At 37.1% G+C, this 22,944-nt stretch overlaps 5 protein-coding genes across 6 annotated transcripts; 3 read left to right on the top strand and 2 right to left on the bottom strand.

The window, feature by feature from the left end:
- Positions 1-1,345: 1,345 nt before the first annotated feature.
- Positions 1,346-2,995, top strand: LOC17899316 (heavy metal-associated isoprenylated plant protein 37). The gene is made up of 3 exons (XM_006306334.2): positions 1,346-1,540; positions 1,638-1,713; positions 1,830-2,995. Exons 1-3 carry the CDS (start codon positions 1,502-1,504, stop codon positions 2,786-2,788), a joined length of 1,074 nt encoding a protein of 357 aa, XP_006306396.1. The 5' UTR covers positions 1,346-1,501; the 3' UTR covers positions 2,789-2,995.
- Positions 2,996-5,072: 2,077 nt separating this feature from the next.
- Positions 5,073-7,703, top strand: LOC17896672 (multicopper oxidase LPR1). The gene is made up of 4 exons (XM_006307032.2): positions 5,073-5,550; positions 5,890-7,014; positions 7,103-7,438; positions 7,526-7,703. The coding sequence occupies exons 1-4, from the start codon at positions 5,317-5,319 to the stop codon at positions 7,577-7,579; spliced, it is 1,749 nt and encodes a 582-aa protein (XP_006307094.1). The 5' UTR covers positions 5,073-5,316; the 3' UTR covers positions 7,580-7,703.
- On the bottom strand, positions 7,639-11,080 carry LOC17900195 (ferric reduction oxidase 3, mitochondrial). 2 transcript variants are annotated; one of them, XM_006306741.2, is made up of 9 exons: positions 10,867-11,080; positions 10,585-10,752; positions 10,390-10,492; positions 10,082-10,285; positions 9,651-9,885; positions 9,115-9,442; positions 8,787-9,030; positions 8,045-8,697; positions 7,639-7,938 (listed from the first exon to the last, which is right to left on the bottom strand). In XM_006306741.2, exons 1-9 carry the CDS (start codon positions 10,961-10,963, stop codon positions 7,799-7,801), a joined length of 2,172 nt encoding a protein of 723 aa, XP_006306803.2. In that variant the 5' UTR covers positions 10,964-11,080; the 3' UTR covers positions 7,639-7,798. The 2 variants fall into 2 exon arrangements, with proteins under 2 accessions (XP_006306803.2, XP_023633204.1); XM_023777436.1 differs by lacking the exons at positions 10,585-10,752; positions 10,867-11,080 and having other exon boundaries at positions 10,082-10,280; positions 10,390-10,480.
- A 3,134-nt stretch (positions 11,081-14,214) lies between these two features.
- LOC17898713 (U-box domain-containing protein 11) lies at positions 14,215-16,646 on the top strand. The gene is made up of 3 exons (XM_023776817.1): positions 14,215-14,670; positions 14,846-15,358; positions 15,450-16,646. Exons 1-3 carry the CDS (start codon positions 14,392-14,394, stop codon positions 16,494-16,496), a joined length of 1,839 nt encoding a protein of 612 aa, XP_023632585.1. The 5' UTR covers positions 14,215-14,391; the 3' UTR covers positions 16,497-16,646.
- Positions 16,647-16,782: 136 nt separating this feature from the next.
- On the bottom strand, positions 16,783-19,826 carry LOC111828610 (putative 1-phosphatidylinositol-3-phosphate 5-kinase FAB1C). Its single transcript, XM_023776962.1, has 9 exons — positions 19,690-19,826; positions 19,451-19,604; positions 19,034-19,375; positions 18,610-18,948; positions 18,193-18,524; positions 17,977-18,108; positions 17,538-17,871; positions 17,172-17,420; positions 16,783-17,098 (listed from the first exon to the last, which is right to left on the bottom strand). Exons 1-9 carry the CDS (start codon positions 19,824-19,826, stop codon positions 16,859-16,861), a joined length of 2,259 nt encoding a protein of 752 aa, XP_023632730.1. The 3' UTR covers positions 16,783-16,858.
- Between the last annotated feature and the right edge of the window lie 3,118 nt (positions 19,827-22,944).

The raw sequence follows: 22,944 nt of genomic DNA on the forward strand, positions 1-22,944 counted from the left end.
CATGTGATCAATACGAGTTTTGGTAACTAGATTTATCGGGAAAGGAACGTGTATTGGACTATTATTGATTTTTGCAACTCCCAAATGCAAACTGCATCAAGAGTGTATATGATTCGTTGGTGTTGCTCAAAGAACAGAAAATTCATTATGTGGATCAAAATTAGGCAACAAGCTAAGTATTGTGATGTTCTCTTAACCACTCGTTTTAACTTTTAAGTGATCATAATAATATAGCACTACAAAACTTGAGATTAGTATGAGTTATAATTCAAGATTCCACTCTGGTTACAGAAACTTAAACATACTCAAAATAACAATATATAATGTAATCACATCCTATTTGATTAGCACATGCACAGTGTGTGTAAAAGTTGTTTAGAAGTTTAAGGACCAAACATATTGAACAGATAAATCATTCACTCACCAGTAGATACAGGATGGGCTTTGTTCTTTCGACCCATAGTAGTAGACTGATCCAACAGGCTTAAATTTAAGACAACACAAATGAACATAACCTAAATATATGTCGCCAAGTCGTCTAACAATGCATGCACATTTTTTTATTCAAAAAGACAAGTGTAGTCGTCTTAGAGAAAAAACAGAAAATAAAAAGTTGCATGCGGATAAATTTATGAGTCATATAAAAAAGTGTTGATTAGGTTATGGTAACAACTAACAATAAAGAATGAAATATAGATTGCAGCGCTAAAACTTTTGTTTATCATATTAGTATAAACTTTACGATTTTAATATATTTGTTAGATTTTGTTTTCCCTTGTATTGTTTAAAATACTGTTTATACATTTGTTCTTTTTGAGAGATTAATAATTTTCAACTTTATATGCTTATGATATTTCATTGGCATATATAGATAGTATGTTACTATTAACAAAGGAAGAACAAAAAGAGAGAAAAAGGTTGGGGAAAGAGAGGGAGAAGCTCGAGAAGAGTGTGGGAGAAGGCAAACCCAAAACACTGACTAGACACAGACCGTTGGGCCCGACTCTTCATGCATGCACTCTTCTGACATTTTCAATTTCTCTAGATATCTCCATCCTACCCATTTTTCTGTTTTTTTTGAATTTCATTTGCTACTATATTATACTTTAGGAGTACTATTCTATTCTTGTTGGAAGAAGGTACTTCTAAAATAAAATACAAAAAAAAAGTATACTATATGCCTTAAAATAATGATAACCCACAATTCAAAATGCTTGTTCGTATGCAATTTAAACTCTAAAAATGTTCAGAATTTAATGTGGAGGAAGTGGTCAGGTCGCTGTTTCTTTTAAGTGTCAGTGGTCACACTGTTCTCACTCACTCACTCAACATCGTTTCAAATTTCAGAGCAATAAAAAAAAAAGTCTCTTAACCCAAAGCCCCCCTCCACTCAATTGCCTTACTTCAAAAACCGAGCTTCTTCTCTTGAAACGCTTAAAAAGTTAAATCAGAAAACCCAAACGCTTTTTTACTCATCTTTCTTCTTCTTTCTGCATAAGCCATGACTAAAGATGAAGACTTCAAGCTCCTAAAGATCCAGGTAAAGTCGTAAACACTTTCCCCACTTTTTTCTTTCTCTCTCTTTTTTAGTGTTGCATTGGTCTCTCCATCGTGTTCATGGTTTTGTGATAACACAGACGTTTTCCCTAAGAGTCAACATTCATTGCGAGGGTTGTAACCAGAAAGTCAAGAAACTTCTACAGAGAATCGAAGGTTTCTCTTCTCCTTTCTCTCTCTCTCTCTCAACCTTTAGTTTACAACATGCAACATTTATACTTTACTCATTTTGGCTTCTTGATGAGTTCATTGTCTGGTTTTTACTTGAACAGGAGTTTGCCACGTGAAGATAGAAGCAGAACATCAAAAGGTGACTGTTTCAGGGTCAGTTGACTCAGCCACACTCATCAACAAGCTCGTTAAAGCCGGCAAACACGCCGAGCTCTGGTCTCCTAACCCTAACCAGAACCAACCTCAAAAGCCCAAGACTAATGACGTCATCAAGAACACCACTCAAAAGGGTCAGAAACAAGGCTCAGCCAAAAGTGGTCTTGAATCTTTCAAGCCCAAGAACGGCCCTAAAGGTGCAGCCTTTGCCACGGAGGAAGAAGAAGACGGTGGCGAGGAAGAAGACGGAGAGGTCCAGCTTCCAAAACATGCGATTCAGCAGCAACAACCCGTCGTCAACTCCAAGAAAAACAATGGCGGAGCTGGGGTGAACAATGGTAACAACGGAGTCAACGCCCCATCGAAGAAAGTCAACCAAAAGCAGAGCAATCAAAACAACCAGAGTACTCAACAAGTAATGGCGGCAATGAGAATGAGAAACGCCGGAAAAATGAACACCGGTGTCGAAACCAACGAGATTGGCGCCCTCATGGGTCTAGCTGGATTCAACGGTGCAACAAACGCCATGACTCATCCCACAAATGGGACTCAACAGCAGCTTCAAGCTCCAGCGTTAAACAACATAAACGGTGTCACCAATCACAACCTAAACAATGGTAACGGAGGCATGATGATGAACATGAATGGGTACAATAATCAATATCCAATGAACATGCAGAGTAGGCAAATGATGCATCATCATCCTCAGCCTCAGCAAATGATGTACCAAAGATCAGCTTTCGTTCCAGCATCAAGCAATGGGTATTACTACAATTATACCCCTCCCTACAGTTATTATCCTTATTACCCTTACCAAGCTGAGCAGCAACAGCAGCAAAGTATTCACCCATCTCCAAGTAGTGATGAAGACACTAGCAATAACAATAGCTGCAACATCATGTAAAGTGTGGTTGCTTGCTATGGAAGGTTTCTTTCTGCCTATGGAGACAAGACTTTTTCATGTTAATGTCTAATGTGATAATATTAATTAGTGTCTCTCTTTTTCGACTAGGTACTTTTTTTTTGTGTGGCATGTAGCTGTTTTGGACTGACATGAAGTTGTGTTGGTTGATATATAAATCCTAGAATGTTTATTTCATGTTCCTTGTGAGATGCTTTGCTTTATCTAACACTAGTGGTTGGTGCGGTGCAAAAAAACATTTGTAGAAGAGCGTTTAGAGCGGTTGGTTTTGTCACAACGTGGTTTGTGAGTATCTCTCGAAAAGATATTCTCTCTATCTACTCAAAAGTTATTCCACCTGCTCGCTGCCTCTCTCGGTAGGTGTCTCGTTATATGCGTCACCTATATCTTATTTAATGTGACATAGTTCGAGTTTTTTAAAAAAAATTGGACTAGTGAAAGTAATAGTGTCTTTTAGCCGGTCATGCATCAATCAGTTCTTTGTTTAATACTTACAAGATTCGTGTGGTGTGGAAGGAAATTGAAAAATCAAAAACATTCTCATCTGATTTGAACCATGTCTTGGGCCACATGAAATTTTCAAATAATTGGTTCGGCCCAACTCGGTTTTTCACAAAGAAGCCCTGTATCTTGATAGAAAACATACCCACACAAGATTCCCCCTACCAGGTGACAAAAACATGCAAACGAAAAAGGCAAAACGTTTTGGCTGTTTATAAACGATTTTTAAATCGTATCCTAAGTTTGATGTTTTGAACATTGGTTTCGAATGCTTTATATGATCTGCATTCTGCATTCGCTATTAAACTGCAAGAGAATTCTCTGAGGTGCTCAGTGTTTGAATATGGTTTAGTTATGACTCTCATTTCTCAACATAATCGTTTGTCCAAATTTATTTTTATTTTTATTTTGTTGGTCCAAATGTATACAAATGAAGCAATCTTATTTATCAATTTTGATTTTACTTGTACCTGAAAAATACATTTATACAGTCAATATATGAAAATCCTCTCTACCACAAATTAGTAGCAAAGCAGGACACTTTATTATAGCCTTATAGGTAACTAAATAAAATTTGGTACGATAACTTTACTTTGATGTTCGGCTCATATATACTATTCTAATCTTATACATATAATAATGTGGGTTGTGGATAATAATGGACACATACGTAAGAAGGGTCGAGGTTAGGACAGTGGACCTATCTCTCAAATTCTTTTCACACTTAAAGAGTCCTTACTTTTTGCGACACGAGCCGTGGGACACTGGGATGTTTGCCTTAGTTTTATGTCTTTATGGGTTTCAAAACTAGTTCGAGACTTGCTTGTGTGTTAGCTTCTCCTGATTAAGTGGTCGTAAACAAAAGTTGAACTTCTCGAATATACAGTTATTTTCCGGTTCTCTAAGGTATAAATTAGGTGCTCTAGACTAGAGCTTTCGTATCACACACTCTAATCAAGCATTTTTAACTTTAAAGAAATAACTTAACGTAGCCTATACGAAATTTGCTTATGTTATCGGAGTTATTTATTATCGCCTTTATCTTTGTATTTTTTTCCTTGATGTGTTTCGTGTTCGCATTATGCTTTTCTACGTGTGCCATTATTTAAATTTGTAATTATATATACGTCGCTTACTAGCTTTTTCACCTGTGAAGCCCACACGAACGTATTATTTTAATTTTTTTTTGTATGATTTCTTATAAAGACTCGGAACTGATTTCTAACCAACAAGCAAATTAATAAGGAGTTTAAGATCTATTCTCAATCACAGAACCATAGGTACACGTACTAATCAACCTACCTACCTATCTCCCTCGAAGACTATGCTAAGCTAAAAGGATGAATCATCCGAGTTATTAGACCAATATTATAGGGGTATCTTAGAAAGGATACCCCAATTTTGCAAAGAAAAGATGTAATATAAGATCTTTCTTTTGTAAAATTGGAGTATCTTAGCTTTCTAAGATACCACCAATAATGGTGCCCTTAGGCTCTCATTTGTCACTAAGCTTTGTTTATTTTTTGTTTTCACACTAGTCATTAAGGGTTGAACATTATACGCAACTTTCATTAAATGTATTACTTCGATAAATCCGGTACTAACTGAAGGGTGTGACAAAATAAATAAAAAACAAATAAGAGTAAAGAGTGAAATCTTATAAAAATAATACAAAGACAAACAAAAAAATCCTAAAATAAACACTTTGAAAAGAAAGGTCACTGAATCATAAAAAAGCATAATGCCATCTGCACATCATGCAACCATTTGAATAAATATAAAAGTTTTACAAAATTAGATTAGGGATAGAATATAAGTGTAAAGATCCTATACTTCGTAGACTTAAGGGTGTGAACCAGACACCACCACGTTCTCACACACACACACACACACACATACTTCTATATATATGATCTAATTTAATGATCAAGAACTTAATTTCTCTCATCCCAAACTAATTATTCACAAACACACTCACACACAGACACAAGTGACTCGAGTTGTCAGAAATGGGATCTCTATCGTGTCAGAGGAAGATGAAGAGAGTGATGATGGTAATAGTAACAGTAACGTGGCTCCGTGGCATGTGCGGGGAGCTGCTCGATGACCAGTTATTCGAAGTGGAAAAGCTTAAGATGTTCGTTGACGACCTCCCTGATATGCCTAGACTCCATGGGTTTAACTCTGTTCATGGCATCCTCAAACCCACTTCTCTTCAAATCGGCATGTTCTCCACTAAATGGGTATTCTTCTTTTGCCCATTTATTTTTTCTTTTCCAAGAATCAGATTCTTTTGGATTGGTGAGAATACTCGTATTTCAACTTGTTTACGTCTGAGTGGTTGGAAAAATAAATGATGAGATACGCTTTGTGTTTTTACTCTCTAGTCTTGACTTCACTTATTTAGTCCTCATGGTAATAATAGACATAAAGCTTCGGCCTATTCCTAGGCCCAATTACATATGTCGCTTTTCATAGTATGTAAAAACAGAGTCCTGTATACAAATGTCACACTTTTCTTAGTATGTAAAAACAGAGTATATGAGTGAGAGTGATGACTTAAATTTATGGATGGGTGACAGAAATTTCATAGAGACTTGCCAGCGACACAAGTGTTCGCATACGGTACATCACGTAGCAAGGCAACAGTTCCTGGTCCGACGATAGAAGCCGTGTATGGAGTAGACACATACGTTACGTGGCGAAACCACCTTCCTTCATCTCACATTCTTCCTTGGGATCCCACAATCTCCCCAGCAACTCCGAAACACGGTGGGATTCCTACGGTGGTTCACTTACACGGAGGAATCCACGAACCAGCCAGTGATGGAAACGCTGATGCATGGTTCACGTCAGGTTTTAGAGAGACAGGACCAAAATGGACCAAAACGACGTTGCATTACGAGAACAAGCAACAACCTGGTAACATGTGGTACCACGACCATGCCATGGGTTTGACCCGGATCAACAACCTCGCCGGTATGGTGGGCGCCTACGTTCTTCGCCACCCCGCCGTAGAATCTCCTCTTCGACTACCCACCGGCGATGAATTTGACCGGCCGTTGATTATTTTCGACCGGAGCTTTCGTAAAGACGGGTCGATTTACATGAACGCAACAGGGAACAACCCTTCTATTCACCCGCAATGGCAACCTGAATACTTCGGCGATATGATCATCGTTAATGGAAAAGCGTGGCCGAGACTAAACGTCCGACGCAGGAAATACAGATTCCGCATCATAAACGCAAGCAACGCAAGATTCTTTAAATTCTTCTTCTCCAACGGTCTAGATTTCATCGTCGTGGGTTCTGACTCTGCGTATCTCTCAAAACCAGTGGTGACTAAATGGATCCTCTTATCTCCTTCAGAAATAGCAGACGTCATCGTTGATTTCTCGAAGTCGCCGTCGAGAACAGTGGTGCTAGCTAATGACGCGCCGTATCCTTACCCTAACGGCGATCCTGTCAACAAGGAGAATAGCAAGGTAATGAAATTTATAGTCAAAACTGAACCCGAGGATGACACATGTACAGTCCCCAAGAAGCTCATCGAGTACCCGCATGTAGATGTATCAAACGCGGTTCTCACACGTTACATATCTATGTACGAGTACGTGAGCAACTCTGATGAGCCAACTCATTTGTTCGTCAACGGCTTGCCCTATGACGCTCCCGTCACGGAAACTCCAAAAATAGGAACCACCGAGGTAGGTAGTACATTGTTAATTAACGGTCTGAAATATGAAACTGATTACAAAAATTTTAATAAACAAAAACTGTGGAACTACTAATCAGGTGTGGGAAGTGATAAATTTGACCGAGGATAACCATCCGTTACATATTCATCTCGGACTATTCAAAGTGGTTGAGCAAACGGAGTTACTGGCGGCAGGGTTGGATGAGTTCAAGGAGTGTATGACGAAACACAACGATGCAGTCAAGTGTCAGATTAGTAAATACGCACGAGGGAAGAAGACGGCGGTGACAGCACACGAGAGAGGTTGGAAGAACGTGTTCAAGATGATGCCAGGACATGTTACGAGAATACTCGTACGTTTTTCTTATATCCACACTAACGCATCTTACCCATTCGATGCGACCCAGGAACCTGGCTACGTCTACCATTGTCACGTAAGTAGGATTTTTCATAATATTTTGAAATAGGTAATTGTTATTATAAAGTCTTTTTTTAATGAACGTTCATATTATCCATTGCAGATATTGGACCATGAGGACAATATGATGATGAGGCCGCTTAAGGTCGTTAATTGATATGTGCAATATAACTCTTCAAAAGCTAAAAATCAATCGAATGCATCATTCATTGAGAATGTAATATAATCTACACTTTATTAATCCCTAGTAAAATTAGTACTGCAGGCTATGTTGAAAAGAACCATTCTTTCCTGAATTTGTTCTACTAAACAGAGTTACACAATAAAAATGGAATATGATTACTCCAAATTCATTTTCTTCTACACCAATCAAAAATCACCAGCTGAAACTGATAGATTCAAATTGAAGATTCTCAGCGGAACCAAACGAACAAATATTTGCAACCTCTTCTTTCATCTTCCTTGGACCACACACAAGAACTCCGACGCTCGAACCTTTTAAACCACCTATGAGCTCTGCTTTCACACAATGAACAGAATGAGAATTTGGCAAAAAGCATTATACTCTACAGTCTAATATATGTAGGAAATGGTTTATATAATCTTCATTAATTAGACTTACTTTTAAGATTAGGCCTTTCTCCATAATGAATGTTGGTGAATCCAGATAGCAGCTGATCTGGCGAGCTCTCAATCATCAACGGAGACAATACATCCACGCTTTCATCTTTTTCCTTGTAATATTTCTTTTTGTTACACAATATAGCGACAGTAGACGAAGCCACCACGCTAATGGAGATTGCTAGAAGGTAAATGAGAGATTTATATGCGGAAGTGTACTTTTCTGAGCTTTGATCAATTGGGTTAATGTGATATTTTGTGATCATTGCGATGATGGTAATAAATATCATGAATGAAGAAGAGAGGATGGTGGCTAGCCATAGCCAAGAGTTGGGTCCGAGGATAGGTGAGATGGGTTGGTCTGAGACATATGGTTTAAAATCTAGGGTTTTGATGATATTCACATTGCAAGTTGATTCTTTCTCTCGGGTGACGAAGGCTTTGATCTGGATATCTACAAAGGAAGGGATCTCGGCTGAGGTTGGTAAGATTAGGTTGAGCATGGATAGGTCGGAAGAGGTCTTGAATGCGCAGATTAATGTCATCTTTGGGATTTTACAAGTGTTCGTTGAGCTTATGTAGAGTATATCGCGGATTATGGAGATGAACGGTGTAATCCCACTACCTCCACTCACCATCACCAGAGATTCATGCCTACGTATAATAAAAACAGAGCATCAATGTTACTTGTGTTGCAAGGGAAAGAATGTAGAACTTCTCTGTTTGGGATTTAAGTTAATTACCGTAAGTAATCAGTGGAAGCAGGGCCGTAGGGTCCCTCGACGGAAACAGCAAGGCGGTCGATCTGATTAGAAGAAGAAAGCATATGGTAAAGCTTAGTGGACCATTTGCCTTGGCTCTTGATCATAACACTTAGCTTCTTAGGTTCGAGTTTGCTACTTGAAGTTATGGTAAAAGGATGCCACTGCAGCTTCGAAATACTTGGAATGTTCACGAACAATGTACTCGTCGGGCTATATATCAGCACTGTAATAACATATTTAGTATATGGTTCTTGAATAAATAATCAATTGAAGAAGACAAAACAGAGGGATCATTAGTAAAACTCACTAGGGTTTTTGGAGAAATTAAGCTCGACGGTTTCACAAGGAAGAACACGAGCAGAGACTAGCTTGACATTGTTGCGCGACTGGAGAAATCTCAAGAAACGATCGATGATAAAGATGTAGAAACCGGGAAATGAGATCAACGCGTAAGAGATGCCAACGTGGAAGACAAAGAAGAGCATGAAGACCATGTAGAGGTGATGAGTATAGAAGAAGACTTCGAAAAATCTCCTTCTAATCTTTGGAAATGTGGTGCTCCACATCACAAGTCCGGCCACCAGAGCTATCTCTCCGGCTAAATGCGAGATACCGGTCCTATCCCACTCTAACATCTATTCACACCAACAAGTAGGACTTAGCACTGAGCATTATAATCAAAAGCAAATTGTAATTTTAATCAAACCGGTTGATTATGTTCTAGTTCTAGCAAACAAGCTAAAATCACAGTCCATTTTTCAAAGTAAGATAACAAAAGTAGCTTCAGTTAATCAAATATTCGTTATATCAACTACATGTGTATATATTAACACTTAGACTAACCTGAAAGACTTGATTTGTGGATATCCAGTAGATACAATAACAAAGACCGTGGCTGGTCAATAAGGTCATGACCAAGTTACCGAGCCATATATGGTACTTGATGCTTGACTCCGACGTAAGTCCAATAGCAGCCAGCAATGATGAGCCACGCGCCACCGGATAGAACAAGAACCCCAAGCATATGTTCCCTGTTAGACCTAACCTTACTGCTATTGAATCCAGCCTGGCTTGCCATCTTTTGAGTTTTGCAATACATAAAACAAACACAATAGTCAACCATTTATTAAATTGTTATAGATTTATATATGATATGAAAGTATGAATGATTCAGAGAAATTACAGGTCAGTCAATTTCATTATTCTTAATTTATGTGAGTTTCCTATTGAAATTTGACTAACTCAAATATAGTTCCATTCAATAAAAAACTTACAAGTTATCTCCGTCGATTGGAACTGATTGAGGAGTGATGGTGGTAAAGGTACGGTAAAAGTAATTGGCTAAGCTCCAAAGAAGAAGAGCCAAGAACATCATCAAGAACATAACCTCAGTCACTGTCACTATTCCTAATCCCTTCACCAACATTGGTCTTTTCAATGCACCATACTTTTCTCTCTTCTTCTTTCTCTCCACTTCACTTTTAATTACCAGAAAAAAGAATACTATAAGATCATGATATAAATAGAGGTTAATAAGATAAGATAATAACCAGTTGGTAGTTTAACTGTTTAATTAAATTACCTATTAAATTGGTTAACAGTCGTTTGTTTCTTCAAATGAAGGTGAATAGATCCAAGAAAAGCCAATAGAATCATTGGAAACATGTAAATCAAAAGGTTTACTCCTAATGAAAGAAAAAACCCAGTATAAAATATTAATGATGTTTGTATCTATGACGACTTATAAAAGAAGTTTGATAAATGTGAATTTAATTACCTGGTCTCCCAAAATAAACCGAGTTGCCGAGCTTGGCACGCATGGATTTCAACCATACTTTCTTGTAAGTAGAAGTTGGCATCATGATCCAAATCACCAAAGTACCAATCAAAATCACCATCGTTAAGAGCTTAATCACATTCTTAATCATTTCCTTTTTCGTTTCTCCTAATAATACCATATTACAACAGATATGAAATTACACTTTTATCAAGAAAAAAAAGAGAGAGATATGAGATTGCAAGAAAAAACAGGAAAGAACAAAACAAAGCGATAACGTACTTTTCAATGGATATTTATGAGATTGTTTAGATTTTCTGACTGGAGATGGAAAGCTACAGCGACCACGCGCCATCATGAGTGAACCACGCGCCACCATGAGACAACCACGTTGAATATCAAGAACGGCTCGTGGTTCCCCGCTCCGTCGTTCCTTCGTCACGTCATCTACCTTACTACCTATTCGTCTCGTCTCTCCTCTCCTCTCTCTCCTCTCTCTCTCTCTACGTCTCGTCTCTCCTCTCTCTCTACATCTTTCCTTGAAACGATTTTTGACTTTCTCATACCACGTCATCCGAGAAAATAGACCAATCAGAACATCAGAAAGCACCACGTCACATAAAAGTTTACATAAGAGAATGTGACGTGGCATTGTAAGTCATAAAGGTAACGTTTTAGCGAAGCATGCGACAAGTTTCATGCGGCTTTATGCACTAAACCAAGGGCAACATTAATTAGGCATTGGCGTAGACCTAATTAAATTACCTACCACCAAAATTAAAATCTAAAGTTTGGAATATTTGTAGAAATATGTTTTTTTTTTTGGGTTAAGTTCAATAACTCGTCTCAATGTTAAGACTTAATAGTTAGTTGTCGAGATGAGATTTGAGAGTATGACTAAACACAACAACGTCGTCAAGTGCAATGATGACGGGACATGTTAGGAGAATACTCCTCAACTTTACTTATATTAACACTAATGCATCTTACCCATTTGACACGACCCAGCCAGGAGCCTGGCTACATCTACCATTGTCATGTATGCTAATGCATAGGACTTTAACATATTCTGAAACTGATAATAACAAACTAATATTTTGCGTTGCAGATATTGGACCATGATGAGAAGTTGAGAACAGTGTGATGATGATGCCGCTTAATGTCATCAAGTGATATGTCAAGATCTAAAATGCCTCTCCGCATGTTTTTTTCGATGGTGCAAGATAACTCTCTTAAAAAAAGATAAACTAATTAATCAAGATATTATAAAGAGAAATTCATTGAGAATATAATGTACAATCTTTACATTTATTAATAATTTGTAACAATTTCAAAATTTATACTAAAGGAAACATTTTTCGGAACTTGTTAAAATTTTGCCTAGTTAGTTAATACTAGTATTAAGTTGTAACGGAGTATGAATTTATAAAAATTATGTTTTGAAGTAAAAAAATACATCAAAAAAAGAAAAGAAAATGTGGCATATTATTGCAGGCGCAGGTGGTGGTCGTGAGGGGAGTTTTTACTTCATTCGAATCACGTGGAAAAGCAAACCATGCTCTGATGCACGCTCTTTGAGTTTGTTAAGTTCCAATAGAAATATCAGTTTAAAGAACAACAAACATATCACTTAGTTGAAGCACACAATTTCGTACTACAATTTGGTGTATACACGAGTTAAGAAAGCATAATCAACTAGAAATCAACATCCTCTTTTTATTGCACAAAATAATTCTACGTGTCTTCTAAAAAAACACGAACTCAAATATCATTGATTAGACAAGATATGGTTGAAGTACTAATTGTCAAGTAGGGTCTAAATATGGCAACTTGTGGATCGGAGAGCTTCATTGGCTGGCTTTAGGTTATCTATGTGTCTGGATCATAGATATTTTTCATTTCATTAAATGTTTCTTGTTGTCATTTGTCAGTTGTTCACTACTCTCTTTTGATTTCTTTTTATAGTTTTATCAAGGTACGGGTTTATATTATTGCTTTTATAACACGGTACAGTACTACGGCCTAAAATTGATGTCCTTGTTTCACGCCCGCGTTGTCACGGAATATGGAATTTGAGGTAATTCTAGAAAACCAATACAGTTGGAGACCATTCTCTATAACCCATCCCATTCACAATTCAATTGCACTTAAGAGCTAGTAGAACCAGAGTCCCTTTTGGATTTTGATGGTTCCACCAACTTGGCTCTTATAGGCAGACGTAGACAACAGTAACACTAAGGATATAATAGCAACACGTAGCAAGTACATACCTAGCTAGAGTACTATATCTAGTACGACGGTTACTTAAAAAGGTTGGAAAGATCAAGTTAAAATATAAAAGTAAATAACTAACAGAGTTCGTAATCTAGTCATTAGAAGAAATATAAAGTTTTTTTCCTTAAAAAGATTTCAGATAAACATTGCTCTGGCTTCTGAATCGTGATATGTGCAGAACTAAAACTAAAATGTATATACCTGATTCGGTATGTTCCAATGAATTGTTATTGCCGATAATGTCGTAAAACTTAAACGTCAACGATCATTGTTCATATATATATAAATTTCACATAACGCAAAACGCAATGTTTTGGAATAAATGGTTCAAAGTACGTATGAGCATATTAGTTTATTTACAGAGAAACCGTATATAGAAGATTAATATACATACCAAATAAAATGATTGACGAACGATGATAAGTTTGATAATTGCGTCCAGGCCAGAATAAACAGAGAACTAATTGTATAACATTTGTGGTCCGAATAATTTATTAGATTGACCCATTCTGTTTTAATTATTACAACTTTTATATAAAAAAGAGATGATAATACAAAAGGGTCGGCTTTACAACGAAGCAAGCAAAGAAAATGTAATGGTGCTCGATCACTCTTACGTATAATAATTAAAGCGTGTGTCTTCCTGTGTCTGTGTGTGTGGCTCATTTCAATTATAAGTGTTTGGTTGCATTATGAACCATGATATTCCCAATTGCCAACTGTATCCTCCTTCTTGGTGTTTTGTTCTCTTCTTCTTCTTCTCCTTCTGTATCCACCACCACCGTCAATCTCGCTTTGTTTTTTTTTGCCAACTGTATCCTCCTTCTTGGTGTTTTTTTTTTCTTTATTTATTTATCTACTCTTTATTTATTTATCTACTCATTCATTTTATTTCCTTTATTAATAAATAATCGTTTGACTAGCAAAAGCCAACTAAGAAAAACAAATTCTAAAATTAAGTTATTTTATAAGAAGAAAAAAAAAGGGTTTTCTTTTGTCCATTAGAAAAAAATTGTAGAAATATATGACATTATCAGATTGCAAATCAAAATTCTTATAAGATTTAGGAATAAATAATTATGTATGCACTGCAAAATTATATGATAGACGATTTTTTGTTTATTATATCATGTTTATGATAAATAACTTATATTTTTAATTCACTTAACCACACGGAATAAGTATTCTACATTCACTGATCTTAAAATAAATTTATCTGTATAATATGCATTATCTAAATTCAAAATTTTTAATAATCCCCTTAATTACACCAAGAAAAAACCTTTCATTTTGATGTAAAATTAATAAATATATTATTAAGAGTAGTGAAGAAAAAAATGGACCAAGACGTAGGTCCTAGCAAAACGGTGCCGTAACAGTGACCTCTCTTTAGACAAAATGGTCGCGTGGATAAATAAAAGCATATGTCTCAATGCTTCTGAGTGAGTAAAAGGAGCGAATCCCAAAGCTATTTTAAATATTCTTTCTTTTTCCACATTTTATTTTTCCGATCGACGGAGTTTGATCGGCGTAATGGCCGGAGGAATCGTCTCACCCGCCTCTCTGCTCGACCTTATCTCCGACATCGTCGACATTCCACTCAACGCCGGCGTGTTCAAGAAGGATTGCGCGGATCTCACTCGCCGAGTCTCTCTCTTGACGCATTTGGTAGAAGAGATTAGAGACTCAACTCCGATCGATTCCGCCGCTTCCTCGTCGTCGGATAATGATTGGTGGTCTGATCTTGTGGTCGGGGTTCAAGCCGCGAAGCGTCTTCTCTCCACAGCTCGATTCCAAGCTCGCGACTCCTCTGTAAGCATAATCAAATTACACGATTTGCTCTATCTTCGATCCTCGTGAAAGTTTCCAGATTTAATTATAGTTGCTACTAGAATTACTGGTTTAGTTAAATATAGTTAGACCGGTGATTATAGAGTACGGTTATCTCCGGTTTAGCTGAAAGTTTTTGATTTTTGTTTGATTCAAGGATGGTGCTGCCAAGAGAATCTCATTCCAGTTCCAATGCGTTACATGGAAGCTTGAGAAAGCGTTGAGCAATCTTCCGTATGATCTTTTTGATATCTCTGACGAAGTTGGAGAACAGGTTGAACTAGCGAGATCGCAGTTGAGAAGAGCAATGCAGAGATATGGATCGTTGAATTCAAATAATTTCTCCAGTGCTTTATCTGAGCCAATGGATAGAGATGGTTTTAGCAATATTGTAAAGATCAAAGCTGAGGAAAAGCTTGAGAGTGTTTCAGAAACACTTCAATTTGCTGAGGAGGAGGAGAAACAAGATTCGCCGCCTTTAAGGAGAAGCTCGTCCATTTCATTGGCCTATTATCTATCCAAGGATGCTGATACTGATAGATTAGACAAAATGGTTACCAAGAATACTGACGAATCGAAGAAATCTGATAAACTCACGATTCCGGTTGATTTTCTTTGTCCGGTGTCTTTGGAGCTGATGAAGGATCCTGTTATTGTGGCCACAGGACAGGTCTGGTTTTTAAAGATGTATAGCCACATTTTATGAATTTAACTGTCTGTTGCTTGCTTGGTTTATTGATATTGTCTCTATACAATGGCAGACTTACGAGAGGGCTTACATACAGAGATGGATCGACTGTGGGAATCTAACATGTCCAAAAACTCAACAGAAACTCGAAAACTTTACCCTTACGCCAAACTATGTTCTCAGAAGCCTCATCTCTCGGTGGTGCACTGAACACAACATTGAGCAACCCGCTGGTTACATCAATGGCAGGACAAAAAACCGTGGAGACATGTCAGTGATCCGGGCATTGGTTCAAAGACTCTCAAGCCGATCAACAGAGGATCGAAGGAATGCTGTTTCTGAAATCCGGTCCCTGTCAAAGAGAAGCACGGATAATCGCATTCTGATTGCAGAAGCAGGAGCAATCCCTGTTTTGGTGAACCTTTTAACCTCAGAGGATGTTGCAACTCAGGAAAACGCAATCACATGCGTTCTCAACCTCTCTATATATGAAAACAACAAAGAGCTGATAATGTTTGCTGGTGCAGTCACATCTATCGTTCAAGTCCTTAGAGCCGGAACCATGGAAGCAAGAGAAAACGCAGCCGCAACACTCTTTAGCCTTTCATTAGCTGATGAGAACAAGATCATTATAGGCGGATCGGGTGCGATACCTGCCTTAGTGGATCTGCTCGAAAACGGGACTCCAAGAGGGAAGAAAGATGCAGCCACGGCTTTGTTCAATCTCTGCATTTATCAGGGAAACAAAGGTCGAGCAGTTAGAGCCGGAATAGTGACTGCATTAGTTAAGATGCTAAGTGACTCGAGCAGCCACAGGATGGTCGATGAAGCTTTGACAATACTCTCGGTCCTTGCAAGTAACCTAGACGCGAAATCCGCGATAGTAAAAGCGAATACTCTACCTGCATTGATAAATATTCTCCAAACGGATCAAACTAGAAACCGAGAGAACGCAGCAGCGATATTGCTTTCGCTGTGTAAGAGAGACACCGAGAAACTGATCACTATCGGTAGACTAGGCGCGGTTGTGCCATTGATGAATCTATCGAACAAGGGGACAGAGAGAGGCAAGAGGAAAGCGATGTCTTTGTTAGAGCTTCTCCGTAAAGCTTGCCAATAATATCTAGTTCATTCGTTATTGAAAACTTGGCTGGCTATTTGTTCAACTATGTTAATATATTGTTCAATTTGATTTGATTCTTTTGTAAAGCAATTATATTTGTAGAAGCAAAAGGGTTTTCGAGAATCGAACTTTTTTTCTTTGGAGTAATCACTACCGTAACAAACAATTTGATTATTTCCCTCTGTGTATTTATTGATAAAACTTTCAAACAACAATGGTATCAGGTAATCAGGTATTAAAATTGTCGCCTGGTAAAATACAATACATCTCCAATAGTTATCACTATTCACTACCGTATCAAAGAATGATTACAAACATAAAGCTAAAAACATAAAGCTACGGTTCAAGACATCGACGGATCAAGAAGGAAAGGAGAAAAAATAGTTACACATAGCTTTCCTGAACCTGTTCTTGTACAGTTTAGGTGAGATTACAGTAGGAGGAACTCTTGGGCCACCAAGTATACCTGAAGCCTTGGCTGCAGACTCAATTTTTCTGGCCAATGAATACTCTCTAAGATAGTCTATGATTCCTATAGAAAGCTCTCTCCTTTCTTCATCCAATCCGACCAAAAGGGAGTAATCCATTACACCAGCTTTCTGCAGACACATCAGAGAATACAGTGTTATTTACAAATGACAAGAAATAACATAGGGGTTTTTAAATACTTACCGACAAGAAGAGAGTGTCATTCCAGATGGCCTGCAACATGAATCTCTTGTAAGTTCTATCAACAAAACACAACTCTTCCTCTAGCAAATTCATGTCAAGTAGAACTTTGTTTGGCCCAGAGGTGTCTGAATTGAAGCGTGCCCGCTCTGATCCCTTTAGATCATACACTTTTGAAATATGTCTATCATAGAAGACATTCTTCATCACCATATAATATCCCTTAGTTTGGTTGTGACCTTTAACAGAGACCTGTGGATAGCAAAGAATCCAATCATAGATGAAGTGTCATAAACTTCAACATTGTAACATAAAAACACATGTGGATAGCAAAGAATCCAATCATAGAGTTAGTATGAAAGAACGAACCTGAAAGATTCCAATAATATTCACCATGCATGTAGGGGTACCAGACTTTAGTGCCTCTATAACGTATTTGAAGTAGTCATCACCAAACTTCTTCTTGAAAAACCGCAGCTCCGACTTGACAACTTCTTTAACTACTAATTTGTCATCTACACTCTTCGCAAAATACGCATTGCTTTTCCCTCCTTGAGCATTCCATTTCTTACAATGCTTCAACGATGTCAAGAAGTCCCCTTCTTTTGTAACAATGTTTCTTAAAGAATAGAACTGCTGTGCAAAATAACATCGAACAACGCGAACAACGCTTTTTGAGTTACTTGCTACTTCAGAAGCGTGGCTGTTGAATAAGATGGTAAAGTGTGAAGAACTTTTATGACTCTTAGATTTTCTACAACTCCAATCTTTATAATCGCTGGATGTGAGAGCCTGCGATATCAAATACCCAGGAGCACTAGTCGAGATTAGATTCTCATTAACCGTAGCCATGGTAGACGCTGCAGGTATACTTAGTGGCAGACGGATGTAGTGTATATCAATAGGACTATGCCTGAAAATCACAACCATGCTCCCAAGCCTGTAAAACATTTAATGAATGCATTCACTTAAAAATTATAGCTTTTCTTAATTCATTTCACTTTTTAAGAGTTGAGATTTTTACCCAAAGAAGTGTAAACAGTCTTTCTGAAGAGAGTGAGTGCATGTTGCAACACGGCTTGCACTGGGGTGATCTGAGAAACTAAACTGTAAGAACTTTCCAAAAGACATTCTCAGGGTATCATCTGACAAATTGATTTTTGGAGTAGCAGGTGGCAGCCCATCCACATAATCACATTTCTGGCATCTGTACCACATCCAGATCTTACCATGCTCTTCACCAGGAAGCTTCTCGGAAGTTAAGAGATTTACATTCATGATAAGCTGTTCACTGTGGTGAGTATAACTAACCACGTGAGACCCCACCCACTTCTTACAAAATCCACATATTGTTGTCTGTTCAGAAATTTAAAACGGAAGAAGTTTTTCACTTTATATTATAGTAAAGATCAATGGAGAAGTGAAGTGTTAATAGAGCTACCTGAGTGAAGATTTCATTCAAAAAAACCCCAAGATGTTTATCAAGCTGCTTCGAGAAATGAATCCGCATGGGACGTGAGCGTTCACATGCTTTCTTTTTCGACATGTGGCGGCTCGAGTAAACAACTATTATGTTCTTCTCAGGGTGTGTAGCTGACGACTGTTCACCATCTCCAGAAACATCTTCAAATAGTTTTTGTGACTCTATAAGTGGCATAATAACATCTTCATTTTGAAGAAAAGAAGCCTCTAACCTCAGATGGTAAGCTTCGAAAACTACATCTTTAATAATTTCCTTGAGTTTCCTTACATCTTCCCCAGAATCAACCTTCAACATAATCTGCAAATAGTTCACAAGCTTAATTAAAACACACAGAGAAAATATGCAAACCAGATTTAAATGTGAGCATGTTATGAGGACACACCGTGCAGAAGAGTGGCCTCAGACAATCTTCAATGTACATCAATGTCTTGGATAATTTTCTCAGTTGACTATTACCTTCTTGCTGTTCCATCAATTTCTCTACTCGGAACAGCTTACACAAACCCACTTGAGCAGTTGAAGGACCATCTCCTAAAAGACAAAACTTGGCACCAGTGCAACGGGCAATATGTTCCAGCAATGGCCTCTTCATATTGAGCACCACAAAGATTTTCTTCTCAAGTAAATAATGCTTGATGTTCGAAGGAACACTTTCTTCGACCAGTATAATATCTGGATTCAGTGACTCTATCTGTGCGTTCAACATTTTCACATGATCGCTTTCCTGTTCAATATACAAAATTAATAAACCACTAATTATATCTAGTATTAAGTAATCTGTACGTCATAATGAACCAACCTCCCAGAGTAAAGTCTTTAGGGAGCTTAATTGGCAAACACTCTGATGTTTAGGATGCTGAGCTACCACTACCAGCATCAACTTTGGAGATTCGTGATTAGGGATTGTTTTATTGCTCATGTTCTTTCTACAGACGATTCCCTTAATGAAGAGGCTGCAGTAACAAAATAACATTAGTAGGTATATCAGCAACAGAACAAATGGCATTTGATAAGTAGTTTTTAGAAGGAACTAGATACCTCTCCTCTAGGTTTCCTGACGAAAGGCATTTTATTTTGACGTACACACTAGGATCCATACTGCCTTGACTAGTATCTGGCTTAAGAAATTTGGCAGCCTGCCATGCGAAACTAGTAACAGTGTCCAGCCACTTCATGTTGCTTCCCTGTAACAACGTCTTTGCAACTACCGCTCGTAATCGGTCCTTTGCTGCAGTTTGAATAGGTGACTCTCTTCTGTGTTCTTGTAAACTTTCTTCCTCGTCTGAACTGTAAATCTTGACTTTGTCCAACACTGGAGGAAGCCAAATGGATTCTATATACTCAACATTGAGTGATTTCTGTGAATTATCCACCTGACTCGGCTCCTGACTCTGAACAACTCCTTGATCTGAATTTATTATAGCAGACTCTAAAATCTCATCCCTGCAATCACAGCACAGACATATAAGACAAAGTTTGGCATGCTTTTCAAAATGTATTCACGATGCAAGAAACATGACATCTCACACTCATGCCTGCAATCACAGCACAGACATAAAAAGCAAAGTACTTGACATCACCATCTTAAATTAGCAGTATAAGAATACTCTTATACTATCATCGCAACAATCATAACAAAGACATTTAAACACATATATCACCATGCTCGATACTGACTCATGATGCAAGAAACGGAATCGAAATGTACCTAGACGCAAGATTGGCACTTGGACCCGAACCAGTTGGGAATGAATCACGCAAGTCGTCGTAGCGCTCCCTCTCTGAATCATCCCGTGTATTAACCGGAACTTCACAAGTATTGCACAGGTTCTTGCGTCCTTCTTGAGGATCAAAGCACGTCCCACAACACCATCGCTTACAGCTCCGGCAACGGTACTCACATCGATATCCCCGTAACTCGTAGTCACAGAAGTGGCACCTTATTGACATTGTATTAGTCTTAACAAACAAACCGTTGCGCACGAATTATCTACTATGAAGCCCGAGTCAAGAAACAAATCCAATGCTTGATCGGAGTAAAAAGAAAGCTTTTTTGTGAAGAAAGCTTTCAACTTTTTCTCGAGCTTTGAAGAGAAAGAACAGAAAGAACAAAACTTTGTGAGTGAAAAGGAAGAAAACAGAATTGTGAAAAAAATGAAGAAACCGAAACAAGAGAGGAGAAGAGAAGTGTTTATATAGAAACAAATTGGGCAAATTTAGAATCAGAAGACGAATTGGTAACAAAAGAAACAAAGAGTAATCGCACTTGGCTCGCATTTCAAACACCTTACACATTGTCTATCTTAATTTGACTAAAAAAATTATTTGTTGAGTCGTCTTCTTCTTCTTCTTTTCTTCTGTGTATATTGAGCTCTGAGCTATTTTTTCATAAGCACAATTTACTAATTGAATTTATTTTATTTGTTTCTATTAAAAATCTTTTTCAAAAAGACCTCGCTTTCAAAAACATTAATAAACTGATTTAAGTGAAATATATAAGTCCGTATCTGATAGGCCCAGCCAATTTTAGTGTTTGAATTTTTAGGCCCAGCTAAATTCTAGAGGGCTTAGTCTTTTGTTGTGGCATAACAAGGCCTCACAGTGGTTGTTATTGGCATAATTAAACTTTGGTTTTTATATAAAATTCTATTTTGTAACATGGTATTTTTTTTTGTTTTTTTGTAACACGGTTTTGTTTCGCTTATGTTTTTAACATGGTTTTTCTTCAGATTTTTTTTTTTCCTTTTTATTAGTTCCAACTAGTATATATAATAAATTTTCCCTGTTTTGATTTCGTTTTTGTTGTTGTTGTGGGTAGTGGTCCTAGTGGAGAAGAAGAGAGAGCAAAAAGGTTTCATAACTAGTAATCTAGTATATATAAGATCATCTTTATTGGTAACATTTTAAAGAGTATCTTGTGCAAGATGTTTTCTCAAATGTATTTTATCTTAAAAAGTATTTTAAGATGTTACCAATAAAGATACCCTAACAACGGATTATGTATTGCCATAACTATATATATATATATATATAAATTCAAGGATAAGTCATTCAATAAAGCAAACCTAACTAACAAAAGTAAAAACAAACTATATATCCAAGTTATCGTTGCATCTTATTATTGGAAGATCTCTACCCATGGAGTCAAGATCTAGAAAGGAAAAAGAAGAAGTGAGTAAAAGTACTCTCGGATCTAAGAATGAAGAAGCTGAGTCGTTGACAGTACAACAGAAGACAACAAAACAAAGTCTTGTTTTGACTAAATCAACATTGGGCCAAAGAAAACCTATTAAGCAAATATACAGAATCAAGCCCAGTAATGAATCCAGCAACCAAAGTCCAGAAGAACAGTGTCTTCTTCCCCAACGGATCTCTGCAACAAAAGCAAGTGAAGACAAACATCAGAAAGTTGTGCAAAAGCAAAAGCAACACAGCTGTCAAATTATATTGAATAACAAATTTGGAGTTTTGGAGAACACTCTAGAAGGCTTAGCCTAAACCTAAAGACTCTAGTATAAATAAGAACCATTGTAATAGAGTTGGTTTTTATGAGAGTGTAATGGAATAAAGTTATGAAACTTAGCTTGCAATATCATTGAGCAGCTATTCTTTCACTTATATTGTTTATAAATAATTTATTGTAGTTTAATTTTATCTGTCCTCTATAAAAGACCATATAGTATTATGGGACCTCTGGTACTGTTACTAATCGGACCTATATTCAGTAGAAAAAAATAAATACAAATATACTATATGACTTTATTCAACACTATTTATTTCGTCCATTTATTAATACATATTTTGTGCTTTAGTATGGTTAGAGATTATAATCGCTAATAGATACCATTCCATATGCGATATGCCTTTTAACAAAAAAAAAAAAAAAAAAAAAAAAGATACCATTCCACAATTACAAGTCTTCGTGACCAGGATCGGAAAACAAACGTAGTTTTTATAGCTCTTGCCAAAATTGACATCTGAAAATCCGAATCTCACTGTTACACACTGTTAGTTTTAAACCAGTGTATTTTTGTTTAGTCATATAGTTTCGTTGAAAAGGACTAGAATTTTACAGAGTATAACTTATATGAATCCCATGCACTTCGCTTACGTAACGAAGCATTCATCACCACCTCTCGTTTTCACGATCCCATCAAATGCACTCCAAGCTAAATTATTTCGTTATTTATAAAAAAAATTAATAAATAAAGACTAATTTGATATCTCGTATATTTTGAGATAAGCTATATATTAAATTAATATTCATTGTATATACCAAATATATATATTACA

The sequence above is a fragment of the Capsella rubella genome, unplaced genomic scaffold (assembly GCF_000375325.1).
Source record: "Capsella rubella cultivar Monte Gargano unplaced genomic scaffold, Caprub1_0 scaffold_1, whole genome shotgun sequence".
NCBI classification, from domain to species: domain Eukaryota; kingdom Viridiplantae; phylum Streptophyta; class Magnoliopsida; order Brassicales; family Brassicaceae; genus Capsella; species Capsella rubella.